Raw genomic sequence first — 13720 nt, 5'->3', positions numbered from 1 at the left:
CTTGCAGCCCAAGGGGCCTCTGCTCGGTCATCGCTGATACTCTGAGCACAGCCCCAGAGGGGGGGCTCTGCCTACAGCACCCCTTCTGCCCGCAGCAGACTGCACACAGGCCAAAGCGCATGGGGAGGCCTCGGAGAAGGGGATTCCCAGGATGTGGGAGGGATACTCAAGAGGCAGTGCAGCCCTGAGCCGGTGTCCTGGAGGGGCTGGGGAGGGAGGAAGAGCGATACATGCTGTGGCTGCAGATCAGCCCGGACCAGGTAGGTTGTGTCCGTTTTCCACGAGGTGGAATCAGGGGATAACGAGAACTAGGTAAGAAGCAGGATGGCAGAGCAATGGAAGGTTGTTGGAGCCTTGTTTGAGGCGAGTTAGCAGCCTGGTCCAGACCCCAGATCTTCCTGTCTGCAGCCCACAGGTATGGTGTCATGAGCATCATGGAAGCACTTGAGCTGAGTGCCCAGTAGAACGGCTGGCACAGAGCTGATGCTCTAAGAAAGGACGTTATAACCATGAGCCAAGAGAAGGACTCAGGTGATGTGACCGGGTGGCAACTGCTCCTACCAGGCTGGACCGAGCTCCTGGGGCAGGGAGGGAGCCCAGAGACTGTGGTCCCCCAGAATTCCCTCCAGGAAGAACCACAGGGCAACCTCAACAGTGCACGTTGGCTTACTCTCCAGGGCCAGTGCTGTCCCTCCTCCGATGAATGGCTGTGGCTGGGTGGGCAGAGCAGAGGCATTGTGAGAAGACAGACAACATCCACCTGGTGTGGATGCTTGCGTGTCGTTCTCCCTCCCTCTCCAGCCCCTCCTGGACCCTCAGCTCTCCACTGGCGAGCAGTGGGTCACATTCCTGGGAAACTGTTCCCAGTCTGGGGTGGGAGAGTGCAGTGACTCCAGCTCCAGGTGAACAAAGCTGCTCCAGGGCAGCTCCTCTCCTGAGGGTGGAGCACAGCTGCCTCAACACACCATTTCTCACAAGAGCATCCCGACCCCTGGAGCCTCGGCTTCACCTTCCAGGCAAAAGGAGAGAGCTCCTGTGAAGGCTGGGGGCCCTGCTCATCCCTGCAGCTGCTGCCAGAGCCAGGGGCTCCTCCTCCACGAGAGGGGCCACGCTACAGGCAGAGCATTTGTTTTGTCCCATAGCAACACCCGGGTATTATTTCAGACTGGCGAGGGAAGCAAGGTCACGACGTGTGGGCGGGGAGCCAGTGGCTTAGCCCCCAAGCCACGGAAAACAGGATGTGAACAGTGCTTTAGTCTCCCAGTTCCTCTAGCACAGCCGACCGTGTAAAGACGACAGCCTTAGCAGCCAGCGTGGTTCTCTTCCATGGCCCCTACCCAGGGCCCATGCACAACAGCACGCCTCCCAGGACAGGCTGTCTGAGGGGGCTTTCTGGGCCTGCGGATCAGTCCCCTGTGTCCTGTCTCAGAAGCAAAGGCACAGGGAGATACACTCTGCAGACCAATGGACATACAGTCCAGCTTTTGACAGACACACTGGTGTGACGAAGCGGAAAATAAACATACCCGATCACTAGGCAGGACTTTTAGGAGGAGCAAACAAATTCCCAAAGGCAAAGGATGTGACACACCAACACCCTCAGGTGTGCGAGTGGGAAGCTGCAGGATGACATAGGCAAACCCCAAGTGAAGGCCACCTGAAACGTGTGGCCCCACAGCCCACCACCATCAAGGCTGCTGTGGGGTCTTCATTCCATACGTGAAACTCAGACAACTTTCAAAAGGCCCGTGCTGCCCTGGACCCACTGAGCAGCACCAGGCTCGTCCCTGCTCACCTGGTGTCTCAGCCCCTCGCATGACACCTGGCCCCGAGGAAGGCTGCAGAGGGTGACAGAATGCACAGGACAACATGAAAGCTGTGAGTCAAAGTGCAGAATTAAAGGAAGGGCTAGGAAAGCCTTTCAATTCTGTAAACAAATCCCTGATTTGTTTTGATTTATTAAACGACAAGTAATTAATAAGCTGTGGTTTGAGGCCTTCAGGAACTCCTGAACCCTCAAACCTCCGACAGCAGCTGCTCCACCCCAGTCCACTCAAGTCCAGGGCTGGGGTCTCTACAGGGCTCTGGGGCAGCACACTAGGCTGGGAGGAGGCTGACGGGGACTATGCCCAGCTAGCTCACAGCAGCATCGAGAACCACTAGTGGAATCCACAAATGTGTTGAAGAGGAGCTCACAGGAGGTTTTGGGCCCCTGAATCTCCATCCATACAGACAGATGCATAAGGAATACTCTGAATCCTTTAAAAAAAAAAACTGATCTCTGGATGCACACACATGGGTCACCCTCTGGACACAGAGTGCACTGTGACATTGAGCCTGAGCACGCTCACTGGTGACAGAGCCCTGATGGTGGTTACACTGGGGGTGGCTGCTGACATGGAGGGACCTTCTCAAACACTAGAATGTTGCACACTTACTGTGATGTGCACAGTGTTCACCAGGTGTGCAAACGTAAAATTTCATCAGGTTGCACACCTGAGATTAGTGTGTTTTACTGTCATGCATAGCTTCCCTGGTGGCTCAGATGGTAAAAAATACATCTGCAATGTAGAAGGCCAGGGTTTGATGGACAGAGGAGCCTGGTGAGTGAGCTACAGCCCATAGGGTTGCAAAGAGTTGGACAGGACACACACACACACACACACACACACTGCCATGCACACTGAACTCCACACAGGAATGGACACACACACACACACACACACACACACACACACACTGCCATGCACACTGAACTCCACACAGGAATGACTCCAGTTTCACATGTGAGCAGGTCCCTGAAAGGCAGCAGTTTCAGCCTCGAGGCACAGCAGAGCTTTCTGGGCAAGTGCAGGAGAGGATCTTTTTCTTGGTGATGGTCTTAATCCCTGTCTCCTGTACAATGTCACAAACCTCCGTCCATAGTTCATCAGGCATTCTATCAGATCTAGTCCCTTAAATCTATTTCTCACTTCCACTGTATAATCATAAGGAATTTGATTTAGGTCATACCTGAATGGTCTAGTGGTTTTCCCTACTTTCTTCAATTTAAGTCTGAATTTGGCAATAAGGAGTTCATGATCTGAGCCACAGTCAGCTCCCAGTCTTGTTTTTGCTGACTGTATAGGGCTTCTCCATCTTCGGCTGCAAAGAATATAATCAATCTGATTTTGGTGTTGACCATCTGGTGATGTCCATGTGTAGAGTCTTCTCTTGTGTTGTTGAAAGAGGATATTTGATATGACCTGTGTGTTCTCTTGGCAAAATTCTATGGCAAATAGATGGAGAAACAGTGGAAACAGTGGCTGACTTTATTTCTTTGGGCTCCAAATCACTGCAGATGGTGACTGCAGCCATGAAATTAAAAGAGGCTTACTCCTTGGAAGGAAAGTTACAACCAACCTAGACAGCATATTAAAAAGCAGAAACATTACTTTGCCAACAAAGGTCCATCTAGTCAAGGCTATGGTTTTTCCAGTAGTCTTGTATGGATGTGAGAGTTGGACTATAAAGAAAGCTGAGCGCCAAAGAATTGATGCTTTTGAACTGTGGTGTTGGAGAAGACTCTTGAGAGTTCCTTGGACTGCAAGGAGATCCAACCAGTCTATCTTAAAGGAGATCAGTCCTGGGTGTTCATTGGAAGGACTGATGTTGAAGCTGAAACTCCAATACTTTGGCCACCTGATGTGAAGAGCTGACTCATTTGAAAAGACCCTGATGCTGGGAAAGATTGAAGGCAGGAGGAGAAGGGGATGACAGGACGAGATGGTTGGATGGCATCACCGACTCAATGGACATGAGTTCAGGTAAACTCTGGGAGTTGGCGATGGACAGGGAGGTCTGGCGTGCTGCAGTCCATGGGGTTGCAAAGAGTCAGACACAACTGAGCAACTGAATGAACTGAACTGAAATGCAGGAGAGGATCAGGTGCAGAAGGGCGGCCTGTGGACCTGGGGAGGCCGACAAATGAAGAATTAACAGGGATGGGCAGTGCAGAAGGGTCCAGGTGGTTTTCAAACTCTTTAAGCAGCAACACTTTTTTTTTTTTTTTTTTTTTACTTTCCTCAAGTAAAATGCTACACACTTTCCCCAAAATATAGAGTAGATGCTCTGGCTGGGGATGGTGAAAGGAATCATTCCCTTGTCTTCTCTGCCAACAAGCATCTTCAGAGAGCCCCAGAGGAGCACAGCCTTTGGAAGTCAGAGAGCTGGATGGTGGGGTGTGGGACACACCTCCCAGAGCCCAGGAACCAGAGGAGCACTGAACAAGGGGATGGGGAGAGGAGGTTTCAAAGGTCACTGATGCCCTGGCTGTAACAGTGAGTGCCCAGTCCTGCCCCACCCCATCCTGTGGGTAACAGGGCAGCCTGGCGGCTCTGGAGGAGCCAGGGGAGGCCAGTGCTGTCTCCAGGGAAGGGGTGTGAGCACCGCGCAGGGAGATGTGTGGGGCTGGCTCTGAGGAGGTGCCCTGAACCCCTGAAGCTGTCAGCCTAGAGTCTAGAACTAAGGAAATTAGGCAACACTATCAACATGGACTTAAAAAATTTTTTTTTTATTTATTTAATTGGCTGTGCTGGGTCTTCATTTCTGCGTGAGCTCTCTATTTGTGGTGAGCAGGGGCTACTCTAGTTGTGGGGCACGGGCTGCTCACTGCAGGGGCTTCTCTGGTTGCGGCTCCCAGGCTCTAGAGCGCAGGCTCGGTAGTTGTGGCACATGGGCTTAGTTTCTCTGGCCTTGGGATCTCCCTGGACCAGGGATCGAACTTGTGTCTCCTGCATTGGCAGGCAAATTCTTTTCTGCCTGAGTCACCAAGGAAGCCCCCAACGTGGACTTTTAAATCAGCTTCCTTTGGACTTCCAAAGTTCCTCTTTTTTGTTTAGCTCATCTTGTACCGCTTTTCCTTCCCTCCATGGCACTAGTGGGGAGGGGACAAGGCCCCTGAGCCCTCTCAGAGATGCCCTGGGGCTAAGTCAGTTAGTGAATCTCGCTTTGGTCACCTTCTTCAAAAAGCAGTTCCAGAAAAAGAGACACAGAAGTACAGAACAGACTTTTGAACTCTGTGGGAGAAGGTGAGGGTGAGATGTTTCAAAAGAACAGCATGTATATTATCTATGGTGAAACAGATCACTAGCCCAGGTGAGATGCATGAGATGAGTGCTCGGGCCTGGTGCACTTGGAGGACCCAGAGGAGTCGGGTAGAGAGGGAGGTGGGAGGGGGGATCGGGATGGGGAATACGTGTAACTCTATGGCTGATTCATGTCAATGTATGACAAAACCCACTGAAAAAGTAATTAGCCTCCAACTAATAAAATAAAATTAAAAAAAAAAAAAAAAAGCAGTTCCTTTCTAATGTACCGTAAAAGACCACTGCTGAATTAGCCATTGCTGTTCAGTCTCTAAGTCGTATCCAACTCTTTGAGACCCCATGGGCTGCAGCACACCAGAGTTCCCTGTTCTTCATTATCTCCTGCACTAGTAGCTACCTGGAAAACCCATTGCTCCTCATCTGAATTTAACTCAAGTGACATTTACTGGGCACTTACTGCATGCAAAGCCCTGCTGGTCACTTTAGATGCTGAATCTTTCCTTGGAGCATACTACTGAGAAACGCAGGGCTGGGAGAGAACTAGAGTCCCCGGGTGAGGAAAACTGGAGACCAGAGCCCAGCTGCTCCTGGAAGCAAGGAGGGGAGAGGGCGCTCTGCCTCAGCTCCAGGTGTCCCATGCAGGCACCGCTGCCACTGGTTCCAAAGAAGCTGAGAGCAGCTCCTGGAGGTCTGAGCACCACGACTGCTCCTGCTGTGTAGGCGGGCGGCAGGCGGACCGGAGACCTCAGCCTCCAGCTGCGACCCTGTGGCTCTGGCGACACTTTGGGCATCAGGATAAAGGACGCCCATGCCCACCCACTCCAGTCTGCCCACACACGGCTGGACCTTCGTTGGGCCATTCACTTTTAAGCTGGAAATAGTGGCTACCTTGGTTATCTTTGTATCCCAGCATGAACCCCACGGCTCGCACACAGTAGGTGCTCAGTAAATGAATACACGAATGGATGGTAGACTTTTAAGAATATCTACTGAAGAGTGTACTTCCCTTGAGGTCACACAGCTAAAACCTGTTGCAGGGATGGAAGCAAAATAGAACTTCCTTCCTCAGAGCACTAGTCCAAACCCTTTCAAACTCTGGATCCAGAGAGCCCGAGGGGTCTGTCTCATTCTACGTAGGAATACCTGTGTCAGTATCTGGACTGGACTTGAGGGCTTGTCAGAGGAGGCGGGGCAGGAATTCTCTTTCACTAGGGCCACAGACAGTGCATGGGAGAGACTGGAGTCTGGAGCCGAACTGCCTGAGTTCTCTGACCTGGGCCAGCTGAGTGGAACCCCCCGGACTTTTCAGTGTATAATGGGGGTGATAACAGAACCTATCTGGCAAGGTTGTGATGGAGGGTAATGAATTATTATTTGCAACTAAAATGTATTTATGAATATATATATATATATGTACATATATATATATATATATATATATATATATATATGTGGTTAAACTTATTTTAATGCTTCTGGGACTTCTCTCATGGTCCAGTGGCTAAGACTCCATGCTTCCAATGGAGGGGGCCCGGGTTCAATCCTTGATTAGGGAACTAGATCCCACATGTTACAACTAAAAGATCTTTCACAGTGCAGCTAACACCTGGTGCAGGAAAATTTAAAAACATATGTTTATATATATAAACAGTATCTAAACAAAACAGCCATGTCCAACTCTTTGCAACCCTATGGACTATATAGCCTGCCAGGCTTCTCTGTCTATGGGATTCTCCAGGCACGAATACTGGGGTGTGTTGCCATGCCCTCCATCAGAAGATCTTCCCAGCCCAGGGATCGAACCCATGTCTCTGATGTATCAGGCACTGGCAGGTGGTTCTTTACCACTAGTGCCAACTAGGAAGCCTATATATATATATATAAAGAAATACTTCTGGAGGCAATCTGTTCACAGAGGGCAGTGTCCAACCTGGACCCTGTGTTCAGGGGCGCCTCAGGGGAGGGTTGCAGGGTATGTACTGGGGCTTGGAAGGTGTACAGCACCTCTTGTTGCTCCTCAGGATCACAGTAGGAGAAAGCTGCGAGAGGAGGTGGGGAGCAGTAAGCAGGTAAGCAGCCCACTGGACTCTAACCGTGCTGCAGCTCCCTGGCCCCCGAGGTCTGTTTCAGTGTTGCTCTGATGTCACTCTGGGCTCCCTCCTTGCTTGCCTCTAAAAGTCCAGGAGGCCCCTCTGTGGGAAAGGGGCAAGATGCCACTCTTTCTGCTGATTCACAAACAGCAGCCCTAACCCCAACCCTGACCCTAACCTTCTGACTCCTCAAAGCAACTTGAATGGTTGCATCTCCAAATCCTTGACATGCCTTCCCTGCCCTAAAATTGGAAGACCCCTCTATTTGAAATGTCACAAGTCCCAGGAAAGGGCTGGAACCTCTGCTAACTGGGTGCCCCCAGGAAGGTCCACAGGGGCTTTCTGCTGCTCACAGGGTGTGGGCAGCACCACCATCCATGCCCACCAGATGACACTCCCCACCTGGGTCTCTGATGACAGTCTCCTCTGGACTCAACTTCCCAAATCAAGTCACCAAACCTGTTCAAACACAGACATGCACGATACAACAAAACCAGAATCTTAAAAGGGTGTAGTCACACACAGAGGTGAGTCAAACCATGTCAGGCGGTTCTCAACTGGCCCACAGGAGGCAAGTGCCCAGCCATCGAGTGGGGAGGGAATGGCCCCCACTCCAGCCCCCAGATGGAAAGGCATGGCCAGGCAGAGACAAGGTCTGGGACCACTGGGTACACTGACACCTAGCAGCATCTGCACTGACTGGAAAATCTCCCACGGATGAGCAGGTCCATAACTCAATGAAGAATAAGATCACTGACAAAAGAATGCAGGAAAGAATATGGCAGCTAAAAATAGACACAGAGATATCTAACACACATAAGAATTTTCTGTTCACCAATAACCCAAGACTACAAATTAAAACAGTGGGGTAGTGTTTCACTTATCTAATTTGGAAAGAATAAGAAAATACCCAGTACTGGAAGCTATACCAGAGGGAGGGAGGGAGGGGATAGACATGAAGCAGGGTGTATACGTTTATAGAAGAGACTTTTTGGAAGAAAATTCAGCAATATGTATTCAAAGTCTTAAAAATTTGCATATTTTTCACATAGTAATTTCATTTCTAAGAATCTATCTTAAAGAAACAATAAAAGTCCTGCAGTGAAGTAAGAGATTCAATATCTTTATAAACTCAGTGTGCTCAGTCACGTCCAACTCTTTGTGACCCCATGGACTGTAACCCACCAGACTCCTCTGTCCGTGGGATTTTCCAGGCAAGAGTACTGGAGTGGGTTGCCATTTCCTTCTTCAATCCCTGAGAAGCTTTATATACTTTATATGATATATATTCTATATGTACTGTTTATACAAACATTCAAATGCAAAGTTGTTATTCACAACATTGTTTACTCTAAAAAAATGGAAGATAACACAAATAGGATATTGGTTAGGTTAATTATTGTTCACATATAAGATGGAATACTATGTAGTCATTTCAAAAATATGTCTTCTGAAAATATTAATGACATAAAACAAAACACTTCACTGTTAACTTGAAAGTGGAAAGTTGAAGGCTACAGAAAAATATACCTATAAAACATGACCCTGATTCTGTCAAACGAGGACATCTGCATGTACAGATGCACATAAAGGGTCAGAAGGACATGCGACCACACTTGGAATGTGAGAATTACCTCCGCTTTGTGCCTGTTGTGGTGTCTACATTTTCTACAATGATAGTGTATTTGTTTAGAATCCAGAAAAGCCTCCAGCAGTTGGGCTTCCCTGATAGTTTGGTTGGTTAAAGAATCTCCCTGCAATGCAGGAGACTCCAGTACAATTCCTGGGTTGGGAAGATATGCTGGAAAAGGGATAGGCTACCCACTCCAGTATTCTTGGGCTTCCCTTGTGGTTCAGCTGGTAAAGAATCTGCTTGCAATGCAGGAGATCTGGGTTCAATCCCTGGGTTGGGAAGATCCCCTGGAGAAGGGAAAGGCTACCCACTCCAGTATTCTGGCCTGGAGAATTCCATGGACTGTATAGTCCATGGGTCTCAAAGAGTCGACTGAGCGACTTTCACTTTTCAGTATCTAAACCAAACAGCCAAAACTGGATTAAAACCTTTAGTGGTGTTATTCTCCCCCCACACAATGGACACCAGAGGCCACGGGTGTGTCACATAGCCCTGGGCCCCCGTCATCAGTACCAAGGCCACAAAACGAGAGAAACATGGGGAAGGGGTGCGGGATGGAGAATGCTTGGCCTGCAAAGACGTCAGATGGCTTGGCAGGAGGAATGTCAGGATAACGCCTATTCTTTGAGAAAACACTTCAGGTGCAGGAAGCCACATAACCAGGGCCCCAGAGGCCAAAGAGAAGATGGAAGAGACCTGCCTGCTAAGGAAGCTGAGACACCATGGACCTCACTTAAGGCAGGGGGTGGGGGGGCGCAGTGTAGAGTGCACTGTGGAGATGGGGAAGCTGCGTTCCTTTAGACTTTTCAGGTGTATGCAGATACTGGTGGGGCTGAAGAGACAGTCATACAGTGAAAGCCACTACAGAGTTCACAATGGCCCTGTGCGGCCTTCTGTCTTCCCCTCACACAGCCAGTCAACTCCAACTACTTGGCCCCTGTAGACTCCTCCCCAGCACTGGACTTCCTACTATCCCTCTGAAGGGCCAAGACTGTTCCCTTTGGCCTGAGACATTCTCCCCAGACATCTGCATAGCCCCTTCCCACTGCAGGTCTTCTGGGAAGAGAGGAAAAAGTCAGACTGAATGTGAAATGGCAGCCCCGTTTCCAGAACTGGGGAGTCAGAAGTGCATGCAGCTGGCTGGGAGAGGAAAAGACAAATCCCAAGTATTTGACAGAAATGCTGGGTAGAGTTAGTGGCTACCTGATGGGGCAGAGCCACCAGGTCCAGACAGTTTCTCTGTCTCAAGGCTTTGGGAATTGACCAGCTGTGTCAGAGGACTAACACCAACAATTCTGAGAGGATCAGAGACAATTTTCAGACCCGATATCCTAAAATGCCACAGAGTCCTGATCTGCAGTGCCTAGCTCTTACAACTGTGGGTGCTCTGCAGTTTAGAGGTGCTTTCCCATTCATTGCCTCATTTGATCTTGTCGGGCTACCAGAATAGGTTCAATGACCATTGTACAGATGAAATAACTAAGGCTCAGAAAAGTTAAATGACTTGCCTGAAAGCTCACAAGGTTGGTGGTAGAACTGGCTGGATTTTGGCAGTATTTTCTCCATATGCAAACCCAGGTGTTACGGTGAACCATTTAGATTGGATAAAGACTTCACTGTCATAATGGTTTGCCTCCCATATTTTGACAAGTGCAGCTGGAATAAGGCTCCCTGCAGAGATGGACCCTGTGAGTGGGTGAGAGAGTGGTACAGAACGGGGAGCCATGTGGCCCCACTGGACAAACAGTAAGACAAGCCACCTTATCCTAAAGGGTCTGGGGCGGTGGTGGTGTGTGTATAGCCAGCCAGCCCAGCAGGGCCCAGCCTGGTGTGGCCCTCCAGGACTGTCCCCAAGTTCAACCAAAACTTCCCCCCTCTGCCACTCACCCCTGGCGGAGCAGTTACTGCATCTGAACTTGAACCCAGGCTCAGGCCATGGGGCAGCCCTCCTTCTTCACTGGGGGTCAAGGAGGAGGGCAGCCTGAGGTAACCCACTGGGCCACCAGAACACCCATGGCTTCCAGTTGCCAGGAGACGCAAAGGCAGACTCATACTCTACAGGCCTCAGGGGTCCACAGTGTCCAGAGTGCAGGACTATAGGATAGAGGCTGGTGAGGGTATTTCCTCCAGGGCTAGCCCTCCAGAGTTGCATCTGATCAGGCAGATGCCGGCCACCATGGCTGCGGAGCCCAGGGAATTCGGCCAGTGAGATTCGTGAACAGCCTGTGCTGTTCATCACTTACAACCAAACAGCGACCTTGCAAGGGTGAAAGGCCGCCAGGAGGTCCCCTCACGATGGAAGTGGTCTTCCTGGAGACTGCTGGGCCTCAGGAATGCATGCGTGACAAACTGTGACCTGAAAACATTGCAGGTCCTGGATGTGACACTGTGATACAAGATGGTACCTGTGGGGAAGTCTCTGTGTTCTTCTCACAACTGCCTGTTAATCTAGGATGATCTCAAAACAAATAGTTAAAGCGAAACACCATGGGTGCTCAGTGGCTACTGTCAAGGGACAATGAGTTCTAAGAAGACATTCCCACTGAGTTGAAGAAACGTCAGTTATTTGGTGCTCCCACTCAGGCTTGTCGGTTCCTCCCCCCACACAACTCACAGCAGTCACTTTTGATTTGGGGGTGTGGGGCGTTCTGGGGCTAAAAAGAGATGAGTGCTGGGCCAGGGTCACAGAATTAGCATTGGAGGTAATTAGATATGAGGCTTCATAAATAGACTGCCCAACAATATGTGATGAAATCCCACAACTCATTCTGTGGGGTTCCTGCAGAGAACCCCCATCCTCGGAGGAAGCCCTGGAAATCCTACGCCAAAGGACCCCACCTTGATCGGTACGGGCAGCCCAGACAGAGGCCACCGGGTTAGTCTTCCCAGAGACTAACCAGACAGCACACACGCCGGCGACCAAGTGTGCACAGAGGTGGAGGTCAGAGCCCACACTCGGGTCTGGCCCCTCTGCCACCACTCGGGTTCTCCTCCTTGCCTGACCAAGCCAGGCTGGGGAGCGCAGAGAAAGGGCGAAAGCCGCATCTCAGGCAGCAGTAAGCCCGAGGGCCCCCCTCCAGGACCCTGAACAACTGCTGCTCTTCCTCTGCGGCAAGGTCCACCCCTGAGACCCTAGCAGACAAAAGCTTCTGCCGCCAAGGTGCCGCCCCCGCAACGGGCAGAAGCGCCAGATCCTATCAGCCAATTATCCAAACGCGCACAGCCACTCGCAAGTTTGGGCACGCTTGGGCCGGGGCGCGGGCAGCGGGAGGGGCCGCCGGTCCGGCGCGCCCGGGGAATCTGGGCCTGGGCGCGTCGGGAGGCTGAGGGGCTGGTACGCAGGGCCGTTCTGGGGACCGGGGGTCCGGTCCGGGGATCGAGGATCCGCTGCCTGTCTCCCCCTCGCCGGTTCCGAGGCTCCTCCGCTGTGTAGGAGGCGGCGCAGCCAGGGCCCTCCCCCGGCCCGGGCCCCCAAGGCCCCTCCAGGGCCCTGAATCCGTTCAGTCCCCGGGTCGCCCCGGAAACATCGCCTCTCCACCGCGCGGTGCGCCGGATCGCCGTCGGCTTGTGGAACAAAAGAGCCACTCTCGCGAAGGGTCCCGCGGCCGCGCGGCCCTCCGAGCGCCGAGGCTCGAGCCGAACCTTACCGGGCTGCCGGGCTTTGTGCGCGCGCAGGGGCGGGAAGGACTGCGGGACCCCGGCGCATCTCACGGACGCGCGCCGCGCTCCGAAGTTGTGGCCGGCGCCGGCCCCTCTCGCGCCGCCCAGTCCCCTTCGGGGTGCCCATTCATTCGTGGGGCGGGGGGGTGCGCAGACTGCCGGCCCCCGGCTCACCTTGCTCTTGACTTCCACCGCGCTGCAGTCGTAGAAGCGCAGGGTCTGAGACTTGTGGAAACTCCGGTTCATGGTTCCGGCCCCGCTTAGCCTCGGCTTCGCCCTCGCTCTTCGCTATGGGGACTGCAGAAGGACCCTGGGTGCGCCACCCGCCGCCGCGGCCCCGGCCCCGGCCCCGGCCCCGGCCCGCGCTCGCTCGGCCGCGGGGCAGCTCGAGTGCAGCGGCCCGAGCAGGGCTGGCCGCGCGCCTTGGGCACTCCAGGGGCCGCGCGCGGGAGGAGCGGGGTACGGCGGCGCGCGCCGCCCCGAGGACCCGCCCCCCGATACCCTAGAACCCACGTCCCGCCCCGAGCCCGGAGGATCCACCACCAATCCCTGCCCAGCGCCCAGAATACCCGCCGCCAGTCCCCGCCCCGGGCCCAGAGCACCGGTCCCCCGAGGACCCGCCTGGAGCCCGGAGGACCCGCCCCACGAGCCCCAAGGGCCCACGTCCCGCTCGGCGCCCCGTAGACCAGCCGCCAATCCGGTTCCCCGAGGACCGGCCTGGCGCCGAGAAAACCCGGCTCGCATCCCGGGGACCAGCCCCGCGAGCCTCAAGGCCCAGCCTCCTGCCCTGAGGACCCACCCTCCGAGTCTAGAGGACCCGCCCCCCGTCCCAAGGACTCACCACACGCCCCACCCAGGGCTCGTCGGCCCGCCCCCGGAGAAGTCGCCGCCAGTCCCCTCCCCGAGCCCCGCCCACGGGCCCGCCCCCGAGGACGCCTCTCCCCGGTGGGTGCTCACTCCCGTCCGCAAAATCAAGAGCCGGGGAGGGAAGCCCGGTTGATCCGCCCGGGACGCCCCATTCCCACCTCGGCGCCCACACTTTTTCTCCCTTGCTCGCTTCCGCCAAGATTTTGTTAGCATCCTCCTGTCGTCCAGGAAAGGGGTCTGTTTTGGCTGATTTTTGACGTTGTCTTGGGTGATACCGGACTCATGGAGGCCTGACCCCCTTGGGTCCACCTGTCCGTTAGAGCTGCCAGGTGGTAGATGGTTTGGGCAGAGGTTCTGCAAGGAGGCAAAATCCTAAGGCGTAG

The 13720-nt window shown here is 53.2% G+C and overlaps 1 protein-coding gene across 1 annotated transcript in view; it reads right to left on the bottom strand.

Moving 5' to 3' along the window:
- The window catches only part of PARD6G (par-6 family cell polarity regulator gamma), a 73333-nt gene extending 60392 nt beyond the window's left edge, over window positions 1-12941 (bottom strand). The window contains exon 1 of the mRNA XM_065935104.1: window positions 12645-12941. Within this exon, the coding sequence (XP_065791176.1) occupies window positions 12645-12716 (72 nt within the window). The 5' untranslated portion in view covers window positions 12717-12941. The remainder of the gene's footprint in view (window positions 1-12644) is intronic.
- Between the last annotated feature and the right edge of the window lie 779 nt (window positions 12942-13720).

The sequence above is a fragment of the Muntiacus reevesi genome, chromosome 4 (assembly GCF_963930625.1).
Source record: "Muntiacus reevesi chromosome 4, mMunRee1.1, whole genome shotgun sequence".
NCBI lineage: Eukaryota > Metazoa > Chordata > Mammalia > Artiodactyla > Cervidae > Muntiacus > Muntiacus reevesi.
The sequence above is the reverse complement of the archived record's forward strand: the minus strand, read 5'-3'. Positions and strand labels throughout refer to the sequence as shown.